Source organism: Oncorhynchus nerka, linkage group LG12 (assembly GCF_034236695.1).
Source record: "Oncorhynchus nerka isolate Pitt River linkage group LG12, Oner_Uvic_2.0, whole genome shotgun sequence".
Classification (NCBI taxonomy): Eukaryota; Metazoa; Chordata; class Actinopteri; order Salmoniformes; family Salmonidae; genus Oncorhynchus; species Oncorhynchus nerka.
The window spans coordinates 32,942,950-32,962,682 of record NC_088407.1 but is presented as its reverse complement, the minus strand read 5'-3'; the positions used below and the strand labels follow the sequence as shown (position 1 = coordinate 32,962,682).

General features: G+C 41.1%; 2 protein-coding genes across 8 annotated transcripts; one reads left to right on the top strand and one right to left on the bottom strand.

Annotated features, from left to right (window-relative positions):
• Window positions 1-17: 17 nt before the first annotated feature.
• Window positions 18-10,400, top strand: LOC115138146 (eukaryotic translation initiation factor 5A-1). 3 transcript variants are annotated; one of them, XM_029674668.2, is made up of 6 exons: window positions 18-410; window positions 2,604-2,776; window positions 2,932-3,036; window positions 4,065-4,196; window positions 5,547-5,619; window positions 5,776-7,787. In XM_029674668.2, exons 2-5 carry the CDS (start codon window positions 2,609-2,611, stop codon window positions 5,607-5,609), a joined length of 468 nt encoding a protein of 155 aa, XP_029530528.1. In that variant the 5' UTR covers window positions 18-410; window positions 2,604-2,608; the 3' UTR covers window positions 5,610-5,619; window positions 5,776-7,787. The 3 variants fall into 3 exon arrangements, with proteins under 3 accessions (XP_029530528.1, XP_029530527.1, XP_029530526.1); XM_029674667.2 differs by lacking the exon at window positions 5,776-7,787 and adding an exon at window positions 8,731-10,400 and having other exon boundaries at window positions 19-410; window positions 2,607-2,776; XM_029674666.2 differs by lacking the exon at window positions 5,776-7,787 and adding an exon at window positions 8,731-10,400 and having other exon boundaries at window positions 19-410.
• Window positions 10,391-17,254, bottom strand: LOC115138145 (G protein pathway suppressor 2-like). 5 transcript variants are annotated; one of them, XM_029674665.2, is made up of 11 exons: window positions 17,160-17,242; window positions 16,709-16,826; window positions 16,455-16,564; window positions 16,242-16,354; window positions 15,749-15,828; window positions 15,458-15,537; window positions 14,995-15,199; window positions 11,536-11,696; window positions 11,225-11,320; window positions 10,986-11,026; window positions 10,737-10,827 (listed from the first exon to the last, which is right to left on the bottom strand). In XM_029674665.2, exons 2-10 carry the CDS (start codon window positions 16,800-16,802, stop codon window positions 11,018-11,020), a joined length of 948 nt encoding a protein of 315 aa, XP_029530525.1. In that variant the 5' UTR covers window positions 16,803-16,826; window positions 17,160-17,242; the 3' UTR covers window positions 10,737-10,827; window positions 10,986-11,017. The 5 variants fall into 5 exon arrangements, 4 of the variants coding, with proteins under 4 accessions (XP_029530522.1, XP_029530523.1, XP_029530525.1 ...); XM_029674662.2 differs by lacking the exon at window positions 10,986-11,026 and having other exon boundaries at window positions 10,391-10,827; window positions 17,160-17,254; XM_029674663.2 differs by lacking the exon at window positions 10,986-11,026 and having other exon boundaries at window positions 10,391-10,827; window positions 14,995-15,169; window positions 17,160-17,254.
• Between the last annotated feature and the right edge of the window lie 2,479 nt (window positions 17,255-19,733).

Genomic DNA, 19,733 nt, shown 5'->3' with positions numbered 1-19,733 from the left:
CTAGGTTCATTTCATGGGTATTTGGAAAGGCTGGGTGAGGGAGTGAGCGAAAGGCGGAGAGAGCTAGGCTACGGACATTGTGGGTTTAAGGTTCCCACTCTTTTTAGGCTGGCGGCTGACCCAAGCGTATGCCCCCCTCCCCTCCCCCAACGAGAACGATTTCGACGGAGCCGCAGGACAAAATAGGGAGGATAGTGGAAGCGACTGGAATGAGTGAGAGAAGTGAGAGAAGAAGAGAGCTGATTTAGGAGATAAGGTACGACAGACAGAGGCATCGCGGCGGTAGACACCAACTAGACAACGGTAGCTACGGACGAAGGGAGAAAAAGGAAGACATAAAAAAGTGGGAAGGTTTGACAGTTTTGTAAAGCGAACAGAGTAAACACATTGTGGAAACGTTAGTTCACCGGGTAAGTTATGTCTACTTATCATAACGTGAATATAACGGGTGTGATTTTGCGTGAGACTAACTAACATTGCCTATGCTCGTCTGCTCATAGCTGTCACCTTATTTTCATTCTACATAGCTGCTCACTTGTGAGCATTATCAGATGATAGCCTACCAATAAAACAACATTGCATTGTTGTATTGTAGGCTATCAAGTTTGATAGCCTATAAGCAATAAACTGTTAAATTGCCCTTGCTCAATGCCCACTGATAAAGTTGCCGTTACCTATCAGCCAATCAAATGTATAATGTCATGCATATCTTCGGTGGGACGATTTTACACATAGAGATTGACCAAAATAACTTGGGACCGAAACTCAAACCTACCGCTATGCTCGCCGTAGCCTTATCATGCGCATTAGCTTAGTCATTTTACTCTAGTAGCCTACATTCCTATCAGCAATGTGCGACGTGGCCTTTTCAGTGTATCAAGACCACGATTTCTCCTTGTGTGGTTCATGCAACAATGTTATACTTGCCTCTCGGTTGGAGCGGAGCCCCCATATTAGTTAGTGGGCCTCAGCCCCCTAGCAGTGCGCATGCATGCAACGATGCCGTCACTGACAGCCGGTTCACGTTTTGTGCGCACTAGGCCGCGCTAGGCTCCTACACTGCGGAGAAGACACGCGTGTTATAAAAATGTGACAGCGACAGTTTGTCTGTTACTAATATGTCAATGAACATATCCTTATTATGAATGTTTGTTTACGTGCAACCGATAGTCTCAAATTGGCCTTGTGTGTGTCAAGCGCCGTGGTTAAGCCTCTACCAGTATAATCAGTCGTTTCCCAGTAGGCCTAGGCTATGGCTGCAGACCGAATTAAATCACAGTAAATTAATTGGAATATGCTTTATGATGCAATACTTTTGTAGCTCTTTCTGTTAAATGGATATAACTTTCCACCAATACCTTTGCCATTATTCTAACAGCAAGTTGACCGTTATAATATTATTGACGTTATAACCAAGAACAACAAGTTGACCGTTATAATATTCTTGACGTTACAACCAACAGCAAGTTGACCGTTATAATATTATTGAGACATTATAACCAAGGCTGACGCACGCGTGCATTGCTTTTGGCCAGGCATGGGGCCTTTCCTCCGCCGCGATATATAGTCACTCACCCACTCGGCAAATAATATACTTGTTTCCATAGTCCATTATTTGAAAATGTTCCAATGTTTGTGTCAATTGCACAAAAGTAGCATAGAGAAGGCCTATACATTTTTCAGAAAAGTGTTATATCCTATTGCTCATAGTGAGTAGGCAATGGCTGACTGGTCCAGTTAAGAGGTGCCCTATCTCCTTACTTTATTTAGCTCGATATTATCTTTTTCTTTCTCCTAATGTCAGTGAACCAGCTCTTTATTCATTTTTGTATTCAATTCATAATGTTGCATTTCTTAACGTTATTAAGTCAAATATGCAAGTATTCCACTGGAGTGTGGTCATTTGGACACATTTAAAATGATTCTTGAAAATTCACAATAGGAGACAGTGTAGGCCTACTGTACACTTCATTACACTGCAAACAGTGTTAACATCATACCAAGTGCAGTAGGCCATCATTTTTCTATTGCTCAATAATGTGTTTATTGCTAGAAATAGGAATACAGGAATACACTCTTTATTTATTCTTTAGCAAAAACCTTTTCAACATCTATTGTAGATGTATCAGCAAATAGGTAGTTTCCCAAGAATAAGCCATAACTAATATGTATTAGAATGGAGTTAGAGGTAAGTAGACCACTTGGAGTAATTGGACTCCCTTGCCCCAATCCCAGGACTCCTCAGTATCTGAGGGGTGTCATTACCAGTGATGTCATTACCAGCGGTGTCATTAACCAGTTCTTAGTCCTCATTAACATTTTATGTTTACATTTTGTCATTTAGCAGACGCTCTTAGCCAGAGCGACTTACAGTTAGTGCATTCATCTTAATAAGATAGCTGGGTTGGACAACCACATATGTCAGTCATAGTAAGTTCATTTTCCCCCAATAACGTAGCTATCAGCAATGTCAGTGCTAGTAGTGGGAGGGAAAAGTCAAGTGCGAGTGTTATGTCATGAAAGGCAATCTTTTTTTTCTTTCTTTTTTTCCCCAACCTCTTCCCACATTCCCCCTCCCCCCTGTGACATCATTGCCTCGGCAGCAGGTATGGCAGACGCAGACGTCGACTTCCAGACAGGCGATGCCGGGGCATCCGCCACCTTCCCCCAGCAGTGCTCGGCCCTGCGCAAGAACGGCTTCGTGGTGCTGAAGGGACGACCCTGCAAGATCGTGGAGATGTCCACGTCCAAGACCGGCAAACACGGCCACGCTAAGGTCAGTGGTGCCCGATTTGACTGTAACCATTTGTATAGCCCTGGCTGGTGTGCAGACATGAAGGCGTGTCTGGCATCATACTATCTTGCCCTTGTTTCTGTACGTATTGTCTACAACTCCCTGAACAGTTTGTGTTTTCTTTCCTTTATGGGCAGGTCCACATGGTTGGTATTGACATCTTCAACGGAAAGAAGTATGAGGATATCTGTCCCTCCACCCACAACATGGACGTACCCAACATCAAGAGACTAGACTACCAGGTGAGAGGACATTGGAACGGCCAAAGCAGTGAGGGGGACAGAAAGCACAGAGGGAGAGAAGGAGAAGTAGTGAGAAAGAGGTATTGCTGGTTGGAGTGAGATGGCCAATTAGGTAACACTCACTCTCAAACAAAATGGCCACGTCACTGGTAATAGATGTCCCTTGTGCATTCTGATTCCCTATTTGTAATTCCCTGACTCAATCCCCTGCTTGACTCACACTGGAAGATTTGTGAGGATTGACTAGGTGTCAGCAGTATGGTGGAACCTCCCTATAGCCCAGGGATCATCAACTAGATTCAGCCACAGGCTGATTTTATCTTGAGCGGATGAAACATGAATACAAATCGTTTGTAGTCGGCAAATTGCCTGCGTGGGAATACTTAGGAACAGATTTCCAAAAATTTAATAATTTGGAACTGATTTACTGGTGTTTTACAGTCTTTTATGTCCAACAATGAAAATGTGAAATGTTATGTTTTTGCTCAGAAAACTTGGGGGGCCAAATAAAACCACCCACGGGCCAAATTCATCCCGCTGGCCGCCAGTTGGAGAACCCTGCTATAGCCTATTAATAGGCAGTGGAGACATTAGCATTTTTCCCGTACCAATCCAGTGCTCTTTAAGCCATGAGGAAAAGTCAATGAGGGTGGAGGAACACATAATGGAGTTTGTAGGGGAATGTAATCACAGTGGTGTGTCTAGTAAAACTCTGGGATGGAATGCCTTTGACCTACACCAGCACAAGTTCCAAACTTTCTCATGGTCCTTCGAGCCGGATAGTGAACCTCAAGTGGGTAGCTGTTTTTTCTCCTGTGTTCATTTTTACCCTCTTTCATGGCGGGAGACTCTGGCACTGTGGGTGGACATGACAGTCAGTTGATTGGAGAGCACGCAGGAGCTCTAATTGATTGATTGATTGATTGACAGGGCAGTCACAAAAGGGTCAGAAATGAAAAGAGAGTACTTTTCATGCGTCTCTCTTTTCTGTCATCCTCCTTTCCCTCCCTCCTCTCTTCCCCCTGCAGTTGATTGGGATCACGGATGGTTACTTGTCTCTGCTCCAGGACAGCGGTGAAGTGAGAGAGGACCTGAAGATGCCAGAAGGAGACATGGGCAAAGAAATCGAAACCAAGTACGACGCTGGAGAGGAGATTCTGGTCAGTGGTGTTCCTCATCCTACTTCTTCTATGATTCTCCCTTCGACAAGAAATTGCCTACATTGCTATTAAGCATGGCGGTTTTGTAAGACACAGTGTTGCATGGGAGTAGCACTTTTGCTTAAGTCCTGAGATTTTATTGTCCTTATTCAGTCCTTTGTACCTCCTCTACATAAGCAGTTGTGTAGGTAGACATATCTGATTCATGTTTTCCACTCCTCTTCTGATCCATTTACCCAGTCTGTGTTTGGTGGAAATTCCATACAATGGGATGAAGTACTTAAGTAAAAATACTTTAAAATACTACTTAAGTATTTTTGGGGGCTATCTGTACTTTACTATTCATATTTTTGATAACTTTTACTTTACTACATTCCTTATGAAAATATTGTACTTTTTACTCCATACATTTTCCTTGACACCCAAAAGTACTCATTACATTTTGAATGCTTAGCAGGACAGGAAAATGGTCCAATTCGCACACCAATGAAGAGAACATCCCTGGTCATCTCTACTGCCTCTGATCTGGTGGATTCACCAAATACAAATGCTTTGTTTGTAAATGAGTGTTGGAGTGTGTCCCTGGCTATCCGTAAATTTAAAAACACAAAAATCTGGTGTGCTTAATATAAAGATTTTGAAATATATATATATTTTTACTTTAACTTTTAATACTTTAATATATTTAAAACCAAACACTTTAAGACTTTTACTGAAGTAGAATTTTACTGGGTGACTTTCACATAAGTCATTTTCCACTACGGTATCTTTACTTATACTGAGGTATGACAATTGAGTACTTTTTCCACCACTGATTCCGTATGTATTATAGCTGCTATAGTCATATTGAACCTGTATACTTACATTACTTCTGGGAATTGAATGTCCCTGTCACGAATAGTTAAAATTAGCAGAGTACACAAATACCCTCACTTATCAATGAAGACTGGCAGGACTAGGGATACATGGAATTTGGGAGTAAGACTGTACAGTATGTAGCACATACCAGTCTCTACTGGGAATCGATATCATGCTCTCAGCAGCACTCTGCAAAGTGTTATGGTTTAGGGCACAGGAGGTTGGTGGCACCTTAATTGGGGAGGATAGGCTCGTGGTAATGATTGGAGCGAAATAGGTGGAATGGTATCAAAAACATGCCATTCCATTTGCTCTGTTCCAGCCATGATTAGGAGCCATCCTCCCCTCAGCAGCCTCCACTGGTTTGGGGGTAACAATTGCTTCAAGTCTCAGGGAAAGGGATGATGTCACAGCCTAAGATAGACACACCTAGTTTACTTCGACTACACTGTCCTGCTAATTAAAATGAATGTATTTTTGTTTGTTTCCCAGATCACTGTTCTGTCTGCGATGAATGAGGAGGCTGCAGTTGCCATCAAGGCCATGGCTAAATAAGACACTGCAGGTAAATGCAAAGGCTTTCTGTATCCCAACTGAACTACATGTCACCTCATACACACACTGCCTGTGACAAAAGTGCCTGGACACACGTGTGTGTGTGTGTGTGTGTGTGTGTGTGTGATGCCACAGGACACTTTTTAACATGCACGTGCATTGCCAGGTTACACGTACATAACACTGTATGTCTATGGACCAAGGGGAAGGCAACTCCAAGACTGCTTTTTGGAGAACATCTCTATTCAAGACCTTGAACTACAGAGACGTTGGCACAACAGGAGTTATGGTTAATGTTGATCAAGGTCTTTCTGAATGTATCTTATTTATTTGTATGTCTTTTTTATCAGCCAAGCTTACTTACATGTTTTACTTTGCCTAAGGACGCACTGAAACACTTTGGCTGGTCCCCCAGGCGACTTATTTATTTGTTTTTATATCACAGGAGGTTGGTGGCATCTTAATTGGTGGAGGACGGGCTCGTGGGAAAGGCTGGAGTGGAATAGGTGGAATGGTATCAAATACATAATCATGTCTGTAACGGCGCAAATGGAATGGCCTCAAACACATGGACAATGTGCCATTATTATGAACCGTCCTCCCCTCAGCAGCCTCCTGTGTTTGAAATGTTACTGTTGGTTTACCTGGTTGTAATTCTTCATTCGCACTACAGTATATGTCTGTTTTGAAAAACATGTTGAAACAAGGGAATTGTTTAAGAGTACTATACAATATACTGGGGATGTCTTGTTTTTCCATGTACATTGCATTCGGAAAGTATTCAGACCCCTTGACTTTTTCCACATTTTGTTACCTTTACAGCCTTATTCTGAAATGGATTAAATAGTTTTTTTCCTCATCAATTTACACAAAACCCCATAATGACAAAGCAAAAACAGGTTTTTAGAAATGTTTGCAAATAAAATACAAAAGAAAACTGAAATATCACATTTACATAAGTATTTACTCAGTACTTTGTTGAAGCACCTTTGGCAACGATTACAGCCTCGAGTCTTCTTAGGTATGACGCTACAAACTTGGCACACCTGTATTTGGGGAGTTTCTTTCTTTTCTTTCTCCCATTCTTCTCTGCAGATCCTCTCAAGCTCTGTCACGTTGGATGGGGAGCGTTGCTGCACAGCTATTTTCAGGTCTCTCCAGAGATCGATCGGGTTCAAGTCCGGGCTCTGGCTGGGCCACTCAAGGACATTCAGAGACTTGTCCAATAGGCACTCCTGCGTTGCCTTGGCTATGTGCTTAGGGTCGTTGTCCTGTTGGTAGATGAACCTTCTGAGCGCTCTGGAGCAGGTTTTCATCAAGGATCTCTCTGTACTTTGGCCCGTTCATCTTTCCCTCGATCCTGACTAGTCTCCCAGTCCCTGCAGCTGAAAAACATCCCCACAGCATGATGCTGCCACCACCATGCTTCACAGTAGGGATGGTGCCAGGTTTCCTCCCGACGTGACGCTTGGCATTCAGTCCAAAGAGTTCAATCTTGGTTTCATCAGACCAGAGAATCTTGTTTCTGTAATATTTCAGTTTTACATTTTTTAAATAAATTTGCTAAAATTTATTTTAAAAAACAGTTTTTGTTTTGTCATTATGGGGTATTGTGAGTAGATTGATGAGGGGGGGACTATTTAATCAATCTAAGAATAAGGCTGTAACGTAACAAAATGTGGAAAAAGTCAAGGGGTCTGAATACTTTCCGAATGCACTGTATATTATATGAAATCTGTGAAAGGTACAGTACTGTTACAGCAATGGACTTGCCTACCCCTTATGCACGTATTACTTGCTTACATATGTTGTTATTTATTTACAGTATTTATGTATGAGCACATGTATATATAAAGAGTTGTTTTATATAGATTCCAATGCTTGGTGTATTTGTGTGAATGTAATGGTGTATTTACAGTGAGCTCCAAAAGTATTGGGACAGTGAGCTCCAAATGTATTGGGACAGTGACACATTTTTGGTTGTTTTGGCTCCGAAATGATAATGACAATGAGGTTAAAGTGCAGACTGTCCGCTTTAATTTTGAGGGTATTTTATTTGATATCGGGTGGACCGTTTAGAAATGACAAAGCGTTTTGTACATATTCCCCCCTCCATTTTAGGGGACCAAAAGTATTGGGACAAATTCACTTATGTGTATTAAAGTGGTCAAAAGTTGAGTATTTGGCTCCATATTCTTAGCGCCCAATGATTACACAAAGCTTGTGACTCTACAAACTTGTTGGATGCATAATGATTAATTATGGAGAAAGCTAGTTGCACAAATATCATACCACCAAGACATTCTAACCTCACACCATTACAATAACAGGGGAGGTTAAGCACTTTTATGTCTTTCTCACTCATCATTATTCACGATTCATTCAGGATTATCCGTAATCATGGTAGCATCCACATTAAGGTAAAGTGTTTAGAATCATATTATATTCTTAGTTACAATAAAAATGTCTAAAAAAATGACACAATACATTGTTTACCATTCATTTCTATTGTGCACAAAATAATCTGAAATACAAACAAAACATGCAACAAATGCACCAAACAAGTTTGTAGTCACAACTTGATCTAACTAATCATTGCACGTATGAATTTGTCCCAATACTAAAATGGGGGGGACTATGTGCAAAAAGTGCTGTAATTTATAAACGGTTCCCCCAATATGGATGAAAATACCCTCAAATCAAAGCTGTCTACACTTCAACCTTATAGTAATTGTATCATTTCAAATCCAAAGTGCTGGAGTACAGAGCCGAAACAACAAATGTGTCACTGTCCCAATACCTTTGGAGCTCACTGTATATGAAATGTGCACTATGTGAGGTCAAGGTTGTTAAATGTGTGGTGGGTTACTGTATTTTGATGGTATGTGAAAGGATCTTTGTGTTTTCTGAATGTTCGGAGTCCATACTGTATGTACCTCAATGCACTTGTGAACTGTTTTGTATTGATGCACACTAAATGATCCTGTCCACTTTGTTTTCTTTCTTCCCGTCTCCTTCCTATCCCTACGTGTCTCTTCCTCAATCACTTCATCTTCCCTTTTCCCCCCTTTTCTACCTATCCTACCCCTGTACTTTCCTTGTCCTCCCCACTCTCTTTCAGGAGTTAACAAGATGCACTGGACCTGGAAAAGGGAGGGAGTAAGGCCACGTCAATGCTATTCTCCCACTTTTGTTTTTGTAATCTCTCTCCCTCTCACTGTACTTTCTCGCCCTTCTCTGGGTTAAATTAGGAACGCAATTCAATAAATAATTGGAAATGGCAAAACATTCTCTCCACACACACACACACACACACACACACACACACACACACACACACACACACACACACACACACACACACACACACACACACACACACACACACACAGAGGTCAACACCTGTACAGAGGAAACGGAGAGAGAAGGTAGAATAGAGAAAGAAGTGTTTTCTCACAAACAAATTGCCGCCTATGAGGGCAGGGCGTAAGTAACTACTGTACCTAGTCAAGGGAGGAGGGGTGAGAATCTCACAAATGTCTGTTTTGTACATTTTTCCGATTCATCAAGGGCTTCTTCAACTCTATGCATGAGTGATGGATGCTGTTCTGTTTAGGAGCTCATTCAGCGGGAGCACTGTGCTTGGAATATTACAATAGAAATATAGCATACAGCATTGAAATTGGTGCCAGTTCTAGAACATGGAGATTGTGTCAGGTCTATACGTTCCATTTCTATCTGACGTTCCGAGCGATCCGCCCTTCTGAATGAGCCCCTTCTGTCTTGTTCAATATTTTGTGTAACGTATAGCACCTAAACCTGTCTGTTAAAAACGTGTCATGATTTACATGCTAGGACCAGGGCCCAGATTCACAAAACCTTCTTAAAGAAATGTCTTAACAGCCATTTTTTCCTTAACTATAGACTTATGATGAAAGTTAAACACAGTTGCTATTCCTCAAAAAAGGTTATTGGAAATGTACTTGCGCTATTTCTTATGTTTCTCCTTTTAAGTAAGAAGTTAAGAAGAAATTAGATTCTTGAATATAAAGTTGGGGGATTTGTTCCTAATTCCAAGATAGCTAAACCCTTTGTCGTAAACTCCGGGCAGTGAGAGAAAAAGCTCATGAAAGCAATTGAACATGTTTAATTCACTCACAAACCTCATATGAAAGTCTCAGTATTTATTATTTTAAACCCAAGAACATACTAGAACAGTAATCTCAGTAGAAAATAGGATGGCCTTTGCTAGATAAATGTTGTTGCTAGGCAACCGATTTAAGAAGACTAACAAGATATGAGAAGTTTGTAAGAAAATCATAAAATCTTAAGATATTGAGGAATTCTTAAGAATATTCTTATGCAAGTGTTTTATGAATCTGGGGCCAGTTCTTTGAGTAGGAGTTGAACAAGTGTCACACAGTAGCATTTGGGAGAAATGAAACTAGCAACCCAATTCCAGTGTCAATTTCAGTCTTTCAGATATCTGATCAAGTCCGTGCACAAGACTAAGTCCTTTCTTTGCGCAATCGGCCCCTTATCTTCCATTACCCTCAAAGCCTGGGCAAAGACCTTATCGACAGGGGCTGCCAACAGGGCAGGTAGCTAGCTAGTAGACACACTGGGTCACCTATAGAGAGAAGCATCAAGTTTTTGACCCATTATTACTTTGTACAAACTCATGAATGAGAAAAAGTTATGGCATTTGGTTTTTGCATTCACAAAAGTCCAAAATGTGCAGAATGTCTCCCCGCCCCAAAACAAATTAAAGAAGACACAAATTGTTAGAAATGGTGTGTGCTTTATTTATTTATTTCACGGACATAATAGTTTACGGTAATACATCCAAACACACAATACAATTTACAAAGTATAACACTATACAGTTTCACAGTGGAGAAAATGGTTTCCTAGAACCCCTAGGCCTCTAAAACTAAAGTAATACAGCACTAACAAAATAAACTATACAAGAAATATTACTACAAAGTCAAGCCTGTAGGTTTGGGCTTTACAATCAACCATCAAAATCCAAGTTTTACTGTCCCATAATTCCAGTCTTCTAGAAGCCTATGAAATCTCAACGATAAGATCTCCTGGTAAAGGTAGTTTGGGCAGGTAAACATGGTTACTTGCTTTGGTGATAGAATCTCTGTCCACTCTGCGTGTGGGGGAGGAAAGCGTTGCGGGGAGCCGCTTGGGGAGAGCTCTGGAAAGGGGCCTGGTGGACGGAACAACGCCAATGAAATGTTATCAAGCAACAGCTAAGACCTTTAAGCTAAACCATGCATATTTTAAATGACCAAGTAATAATTGAAATTGAATATTATAGTTGACACATTAAAGATGTTTGCGTTCACTGTTAAGATTATTTCATACTCAAGATTCACACTGGTTTCCTCTGGCTTTGGCTATGAGAGCTTGGACAAATTGTGCAAGAAAACAAAAATACAAATCACTTTTCAATCTATGCTTTAATAAAGAGCATGAGTAAAGCAATAACCAACTTTTTCCAAAATAACCTCTTTCTGAGGCACTCATATTTCTGATGGGGGTGATGGATCAACAGTGGGCAGTAACAGTAAGATGTGGGGTAGGGAGGGGGTAATGAGGTGTACCTTGGGAGTGGGGATCTGGACAGCCATGGAGGGAGTAGGGAGCAGGCTAGCAGCGGATGTATGGAGGGCTTGGGGGTGCATGGGTCTCAGAGCACCCTGGAAAAACACAACAGGAGTTTAGGGAAAGACAAGGAAAGGACAAGAGGTAAGAGTGAGGACTCCGATTTGAATTGACATTTGTGCACTACGCACTTAAACATTAAAACAGATTCACAACAAAGTGTATTGGTTGAATAGAGAACTCAACCTTATATAATAGGCACGTCTTGAAAGTGCATCTTCCCCCCTATCTGTCTGACCAGTGGTCTTACCGCGTCAGTGAAGCCAGACTGTTGGTTGGCATGTTCCAACTGCTTCTGAAGGGGTATTCCAGCACCAGCGATGAATCCAGGCTGGGATGTGAAGTGACTATGAACAGCATAGCCTGGCTGCTGATGAGGGAGGTACTGCATTGCCTGGAATGCAGACACACCTAGGCAGGAGACAGAAACAATCAGATTGGGTATTAAGGTATTAACCCATTCACATCCTAGTACTATCTTTAGTACAATATCAACACGTGCCACAGAACAAATTCTGTTTGGTGGAAACTCATGAAATTGTTTCAACATAGTTAGTACAAGTGTCTAGACAGGCCACATTGACGTCATCTATCATACCTCCACTGTCAAAGTTGTGCTTAGAATTATTTGTTCAAATTTTCTCAATGATCAGCATCTGTCTTTTTTAAAATACATTTAAGAATCTAATTGTTTAAAAGCATATATAGGTATTTCAGCAAGTATTCACAACCCTTGACTTTTTCCACATTTTGCTGTGTTATAGATTACATTCAGATTGGTTTTGTCATAGGAATTACGTTTTTAGAATTTGTTTTAACAAATTAATTAAAAGGAGAAATAATAGGCATCCACCTCTGTTAGGGAAAGACTAAATAAGTTCAGGAGTAAAATTGTGCTTAACAAGACACATAGTAATCTGCATGGACTCACTGTGTGCAATAATAGTGTTAAACATGATTTTTTTTAATGACCACCTCATCTCTTTACCCCACACATACAATTATCTCTAAGGTCCCTCAGTCGAGCGATGAATTTCAAACACTAGTCATTCAACCACAAAGACCAGGGACATTTTCCAATGGCTCGCAAAGAAGGGCACCTATTGCTAGCTGGGTAAAAATCTATTTAAAAAGTAGACATTGAATGTCCCTTTGAAAATTGTAAAGTTATTAATTACACTTTGGATGGTGTATCAATACACCCAGTCACTACAAAGATAGATGCATGCTTCCTAACGCAGTTGCCGGAGAGGAAGGAAAACCCTCAGGGATTTCATCATGAGGCCAATGGTGACTAAAACAGAGTTTAATGGCTGTGATAGGAAACTGAGGACGGATCAACAACATTGTAGTTACTCCAGAATACTAACCTAATTGACAGCGTGAAAAGAAGGAATCCTGCACAGAATTCAAATATTCCAAAACATGCATCCTGTTTGCAACAAGGCACTAAAGTAATACTGCAAAACAAATGTGGCAAAGTAATACACTTTTTGTCCTGAAAGTGTTATGTTATGGACAAATCCAATATAATACATTACTAAGTACCACTCTCCATAATTTCAAGAATAGTGGTGGCTGCATCGTGTTATGGTTATGCTTGTTATCATTAAGGACTGGGGAGTTTTTCAGGATAAAAAAGAAACAGAACAGAGCTAAGCACAGGCAAAATCCTAGAGGGAAACCTGGTTCAGTCTGCTTTCCACCAGACACGGGGAGATTAATTCACCTTTCAGCAGGACAATAACCTAAAACACAAGGAATAATCTACACTGGATTGCTTACCAAGAAGAGAGTGAATGTTCCTGAGTGGCCGAGCTAGAGTTTTGAATGAAATCTTCTTGAAAATCTATGACAAGACTTGAAAATGGTTGACAACAATGATCAACAACCAATTTGACAGAATTTTGAAAATAATAAATGGACAAATGTTGCACAATCCAGGTGGGGAAAGCTTTTAGAGACTTACCCAGAATGACTCACAGCTGTAATCACTGCCAAACGTGCTTCTACAAAGTATTGACTACGGGTTGTGAATACTTATGGAAATAGTATATTTCTGTATTACATTTTCAATACAATTACCAAAATGAATTCAGGCTGTAACACAACAAAATGTAGAATAAGTCAAGGGGTATGAATACTTTCTGAATGCACTGTAATACACTGTATATAAAACATAGACATGGTTTTAAAAAGGTAGTTGTAATATTTCATTAAGTACAGACATTTGTAGGTGGCTTAACTTGTCCCTGTCCCACAGCTCAGTTTACCCCATACCCAGGGTAAGTTGTGCCAAGAGACCACTTTTTTTGTACAGTTATGTTTTAAAAACTCTGTTTACATGAATTCTGATTATTTCCAAGGATTCACAACATTCTGAAATGTATGTAGACAGAATAAAAATATAAAGCAACATGTAAAGTGTTGGTCCCATGTTTCATGAGCTGAAATAAAAGAGCCAAGACATCTACCTGACAGGTGTTGCATATTTGGAAAGTGATTAAACAGCATGATCATTACACAGGTGCACCCTGTGCTGGGGACAATATAAGACCACTCTAAAATGTGCAGTTGTCACAACATTATACCACATGTCTCAAGATTTGAGGGAGTGGGCAATTAGCATGCTGACTGTAGGAATGTCCACCAGAGCTGTTGCCAGAGAATTCAATGTTAATTTCTCTACCATAAGCTTCCTCCAACGTCGTTTTAGAGAATTTGGCACTATATCCAACCGGGCCTCACAACCGCAGACCATGTGTATGGCGATGTGTGGGCGATCGGTTTGCCGATGTCAACATAGTGCCACATAGTGGAGGTGGTATGGGCAGGCATAAGCTTCGAACAACAAACACAATTGCATTTTATCAATGGCAATTTGAATGCACAAAATTACAGTGACAAGTTCCTGAGGCCCATTGTGAGGCCATATTTGTTTTTAAGGTATCTGTGACCAACAGATGCATATCTGATTATCCCGGTCATGTGAAATCCATAAATTAGGGCCTAATGAATTTATTTCATTTTGACTGATTTCCTCATATGAACTGTAACTCAGAAAAATCGGATAATTTTAAATGTTGCGTTTATATTTTTGTTCAGTATAGATATCTTTGTTAGAAAGAATACTTTATTTCCCTTGACGGAGTGATGCGGAATGTAAAAAGTGGCAGAACCTATCCCACTCTCCCCTATTGAAAAATGTCCGTTATGGACATGAATAGTTTAAGGCAACAGTAAACCTGTTAGGATGCTATAATCTATTTCGTAAACTGAAATAAGATAATTAACAAACCCATTTGAAAAACTAAAGCTATACTGAAATTATTATATTTCACTCCAAAACTAAATAAAATAAAAACCATCATGAACTATGTTCAGTTTCCTTCCACCATATTTTTTTGCACCAGCTTCAGTGCTATTCTTTTTAAAACCAAGTCACATTGAGATTTCCTTTATATTTCAAACCTAACCTATGACCTGACCCATCACCTGAAGTATTACAACCCCCCACTGGCAATATCTCCACAAACTATTCAACGCAAATGGCTCTTAGCCTCCCACAAATGTTTTCTCCCTTACACTAAAACAAAGACAAAATATTTTATGCAACTAAAACTGAAATTAAAAACTAGCAAATCAGGTCTGAAAACGAAAATCAACTTAACTGAATTTCAAATTAAAATCCCAGCCACACACATCCTACCTCTGATCTGGGAGCTGCTGGCGAAGCTGACAGGTACAGAGGGGCCGGGGGCGTAGGTGGAGGGGTGTTGTGTCTGGGCCACGCCGTAGCTCTCATGGACCGACTGACTACCCCCAAACTGTCCGTGCTCAGCCGGGCCCGCACTGAACCCAGCCTGGTTCTGGTAGTGACGGCCCTGTGGAGCGAGGAGAGTGAAACGGTCACTCTAAGCAAATAACACAGAGCACAGGTTATGCGTCTGTTGGCATCATTGACATTTTCTATGGCTCAGTGGGTAGGGCGTGGTGTTTGGAACTACAGAGTTAAGGATTTGATTCCAGCTTGGGCCGAACAGTGATGTCTGGAACTCCATTTATTGACCACATTGCTCCTCAGACACAAGTGAAAAGTGTGCTTCATAGAAAGCTCTCAAATGGTTAGAAAGGATATTACACATGCGGAGGGCTTGCCAGTTGCCACTCACTGGGTTGACCGGTGTTGGAAACAACTGCTTACTGCGCTCCGACAGCAGTCCCCCGGCCCTGTTGTGACTGACTGGACTGCCTGACAGAGGGAAGAGAGAACAAAAAAAAGGGATGAGGGAGGAGTATAGTGAAGTGACAGGTGTCAGTGAAGTCACTGAAGACATTTGTGGAGAGAAACAATGTGCCACATATATTGAAAATCAAAAGGTCTGGTAGATGACCATATTATTATGATGATTATGTAATTGATAGGAGATTGCATTTATGAACAGATGTAGGCTAAACCTTACATTCAATGTTAAGGAGATGCTGTCCTGTGTGCATGGTTAGACTGGGCTGGTAGCTGGCTGACGTCAGTGTTGTGATGTCACTGCAGGAGAGGTAAAAACAGGTGAGATATCTGACAGGAGAACAATCAGCAAATCCTGATATCTATGGCCTTACTACAATCACATTCCTAATCCAAACTGGGAGTATTGCATTTCAATCATCTAAAGTGGATCCTTGACCTTGACCTTTTCTACACCTACATTAACATTATAATAATAACAATAGTAATACATGGGATTTTAAGAGCCTTTAAAACAAAAACAAAAAAGGACACTATGTTAAGGAAGCTTGACCGGTGAAAGCACATTTCTAGACACATCCAGGCATCCAAACTGTTTTCACCTAAGCTGTTTCCATGTCGGTAAATATTAAGGAAAGAAGACAAGGAAAGAAAGCCACTTAAGATTATTGAGATGCACCTGAGGAGTCATAGAGAGGCTCAATTCCTCTCACCTCTGCTCCTTCCTGCGTCTCTTCTCCTCCTCGTGCAGGACCTTCTTCAGCTGGAGGAAGAGCTGATGTTTCTCCTCCTGAAGTCCCTGCAGTTTCTCCCCCATCTTCATCACCTGTGAGGAGGAAAAGGGAGGGGAAGAGACGGTTAAGGTGAACAAGTTATTTCTCTGATTGATCTCCATCTGTTTGTATGTTGTTATGACTTTCTCTGACCTGTTCTTTGGTCTCCTCCAAGGACATCCTCTCCTCTATCTCTTTTGTTCTCTTTCTCTCTTCTTCCTCTTTCATCTTCTGCTCCATCATCTTGTCCACCTCTTCCTCCTCTGAGATTAGGAAGAAAATAAATCACCTTGAGAACAATGAGAAATGTGCACCAATTCCAACAAGATAATTGTGGAAGCAAATCAGGCTTCCAGTTACGGTTGGTGAGGAATGCAGTAGTCAAGCAAAGCCTGGTGATATCTCACCTTGTCTTTTACGCTCCCTTTCTCTCATTATGTGTTTGTGGAGGGCTCTGGCCATAGCGTTGGACAGCTTTGGTCTGTCCAGCAGAGCAGGCATGGTGACAGGCAGTGGAGGGGCCAGCTGAATGCAGCAGAATGGAGAAAATATGTTGAATAGTAGTTAGCTACATGCAGCAATGAAAAAGTGACAATTACCAGCTAGGAACTGAACATGTTGTTTTCTTCAAACATTTACTTTGTTGCTAATATAAATACATAATCATAGCTATAGTTAATTGCATTAACCATCAGCTTGCTAACGTTGCGTTTAATCTGGCTATGCTAGTTGGTAACTAGAATTGCTAACTCAATGAAGAACGGCCAGCAGGCGTTAAATTGTAAACAGACTTTCGTTGCTTTATGAGTCTCCGCTTGGAGTTTGGTTGTTTTGCATAATTATAAAGCGGAAAATTACCGTTTTTCTACGAAAAACACTGACTTTTTGTCTGTATTGGAAATTTAAAAAAAATAATTCATGGTTAACCCCAACCAATACACTTCCGGTGTGAAATGGAGCTTCCTGTTTTTACTTCAGGGGAAAGGTGGGAGTTTATAATTAGCGCGTGGCCCAGACCTTGATCAGATGATATTATTTGGAATGACTGAAGTTCACGGCCGGCCCGCTCATTATACAGGATTAGGTGGCCGATTGACTAGGGCTGCATGTTCTGAGCTAAACTGACCAAGACGCACCTCCAATAACTACACTTTTATTTATTTTATTTCACCTTTATTTAACCAGGTAAGCCAGTTGAGAACAAGTTCTCATTTACAACTGCGACCTGGCCAAGATAAAGCAAAGCAGTGCGACAAAAAACAACAACACAGAGTTACACATGGGATAAACAAAAGTACAGTCAATAACACAGTAGAAAAATCTAAATACAGTGTTTGCAAATGGAATAAGGAGGTAAGGCAATAAATACGTCATAGTAACGAAGTAATTACAATTTAGCAAATTAACACTGTAGTGATAGATGTGCAGATGATGATGTGCAAGTAGAAATACTGGTGTGCAAAAGAGCAAAAAAAGTCAATTAAAACAATATGGGGATGAGGTAGGTAGTTGGATGGGCTATTTACAGATGGGCTGTGTACAGCTGCAGCGATCGGTAAGCTGCTCAGATAACTGATGCTTAAAGTTAGTGAGGGAGATATAAGTCTCCAACTTCAGCGATTTTTGCAATTCGTTGCAGTCACTAGCAGCAGAGAATTGTAAGGAAAGGGGGCCAGAGTAAGCGTTGGCTTTGGGGATGAACAGTGAGATATACCTGCTGGAGTGCGTGCTACGGGTGGGTGTTTCTATGGTGACCAGTGAGCTGAGATAAGGAGCTTTACCTAGAAAAGACATAGATAACCTGGAGCCAGTGGGTCTGGCGACGAATATGTAGGGAGGGCCAGCCGACGAGAGCATACAGGTCGCAGTGGTGGGTGGTATATGGGGCTTTGGTGACAAAACGGATGGCACTGTGATAGGCTACATCCAGTTTGCTGAGTAGAGTGTTGGAGGCTATTTTTTAAATGACATCGCCGAAGTCAAGGATCGGTAGGATAGTCAGTTTTACGAGGGTATGTTTGGCAGCATGAGTGAAGGAGGCTTTGTTGCGAAATAGGATGCCGATTCTAGATTTAATTTTGGATTGGAGATGCTTAATATGAGTCTGGAAGGAGAGTTTACAGTCTAGCCAGACACCTAGGTATTTGTAGTTGTCCACATATTCTAAGTCAGAACCGTCCACAGTAGTGATTCTTGTCGGGCAGGCGGGTGCGGGCAGCGATCGGTTGAAGAGCATGCATTTAGTTTTACTAGCATTTAAGAGCTGTTGGAGGCCACGGAAGGAGTGTTGTATGGCATTGAAGCTAGTTTGGAGGTTTATTGACACAGTGTCCAAAGAAGGGCCAGATGTATACAGAATGGTGTCATCTGCGTAGAGGTGGAGAAATCACCCGCAGCAAGAGCGACATCATTGATATACAGTGCTGTGAAAAATATTTGCCCCCTTCCCGGTTTCTTTTTTTTTGTTGCATATTTGTCACACTTAAATGTTTCAGATCATCAAACAAATTTTAATATTACACAAAGATAACCCAATTAAACACAAAATGCAGTTAAGCGATACTTTGACTTATTAAGGGAAAAAGCTATCCGAACCTTCAAGGCTGTTGACTCACTAAAACCTCACATAATTATGTCAGAAAACAATCACAATTTCTCTCAACCACTTGCATATCGGATTTTTAGGTGAGCAGTGATGCCACCCTGTGATAAACAGTGCCCACTTTGTCAAAGGCAGGTACAGTAAATATTTTGCTTGTCCATTCCCAGAGGCCTCTCCTGGGTGCTGTTGGAGAACCGAGGTAAAGACAGTTTCAAGTTGGATATTCGACTGATGTTTGCGCTCAATAGCTTTCAAACCACTTGAGCCACAGACTCCAAATGAGTATCATGCTGGTGGAATAACATTGCACAGGTTTTATTTTCACGATTTGGACATTAATTCGCTTTCCAAAGCTTGGTGTACTTCCGGGTTGGAGCGAGCGGTCGCATCTGCACTCGGTCCGCAGGTAGTATTACATTTCATTACATTTCATTACATTTCATTATAGTACAACGGTTTGATTTGTCTAATCTTATCAATTTCTTCTTAGCTAGCTACACAGCCGTCTTTGTATCATAGATAATTGCGTAATTATCGTATTTCGTCGTCCTAACGCAGTCTACACTGCCCTGCAGCTAGCCAGCTAGCTAACGTCCACCGTTAGCTAGTCCACCGTCTACCGATTAGCAGCACAACTATTACACTCAACTGAACGACTTGATTAGTGTAGTGTTAGCTAGCTACATAGTTGTCTTTGCTGTCTTCGTACCCAAGATAATTGTGTAGTTTAGAGTGTGTAGTTTTATGTCGTCCTTAACATAGGAGACTCTGCTAGCTAGCCAACAGCTAGCCAACGTCTACCGAACAGAACTTCTGCACTCAACAATCCG

Bases quoted from the DNA above. Each gene is read 5' to 3' on its own strand.
- LOC115138146 (XM_029674667.2), top strand. From the start codon at position 2,609: ATGGCAGACGCAGACGTCGACTTCCAGACAGGCGATGCCGGGGCATCC. The intron at 2,777-2,931 runs GTCAGTGGTGCC...CTTTATGGGCAG, and splicing joins GCAAACACGGCCACGCTAAG to GTCCACATGGTTGGTATTGA. The intron at 3,037-4,064 runs GTGAGAGGACAT...TTCCCCCTGCAG, and splicing joins TCAAGAGACTAGACTACCAG to TTGATTGGGATCACGGATGG.
- LOC115138145 (XM_029674662.2), bottom strand. From the start codon at position 16,802: ATGCCTGCTCTGCTGGACAGACCAAAGCTGTCCAACGCTATGGCCAGA. The intron at 16,565-16,708 runs GTGAGATATCAC...TCCTAATCTCAG, and splicing joins AAGGGAGCGTAAAAGACAAG to AGGAGGAAGAGGTGGACAAG. The intron at 11,697-14,994 runs GTAGGATGTGTG...TCTCCTGCCTAG, and splicing joins CAGCAGCTCCCAGATCAGAG to GTGTGTCTGCATTCCAGGCA.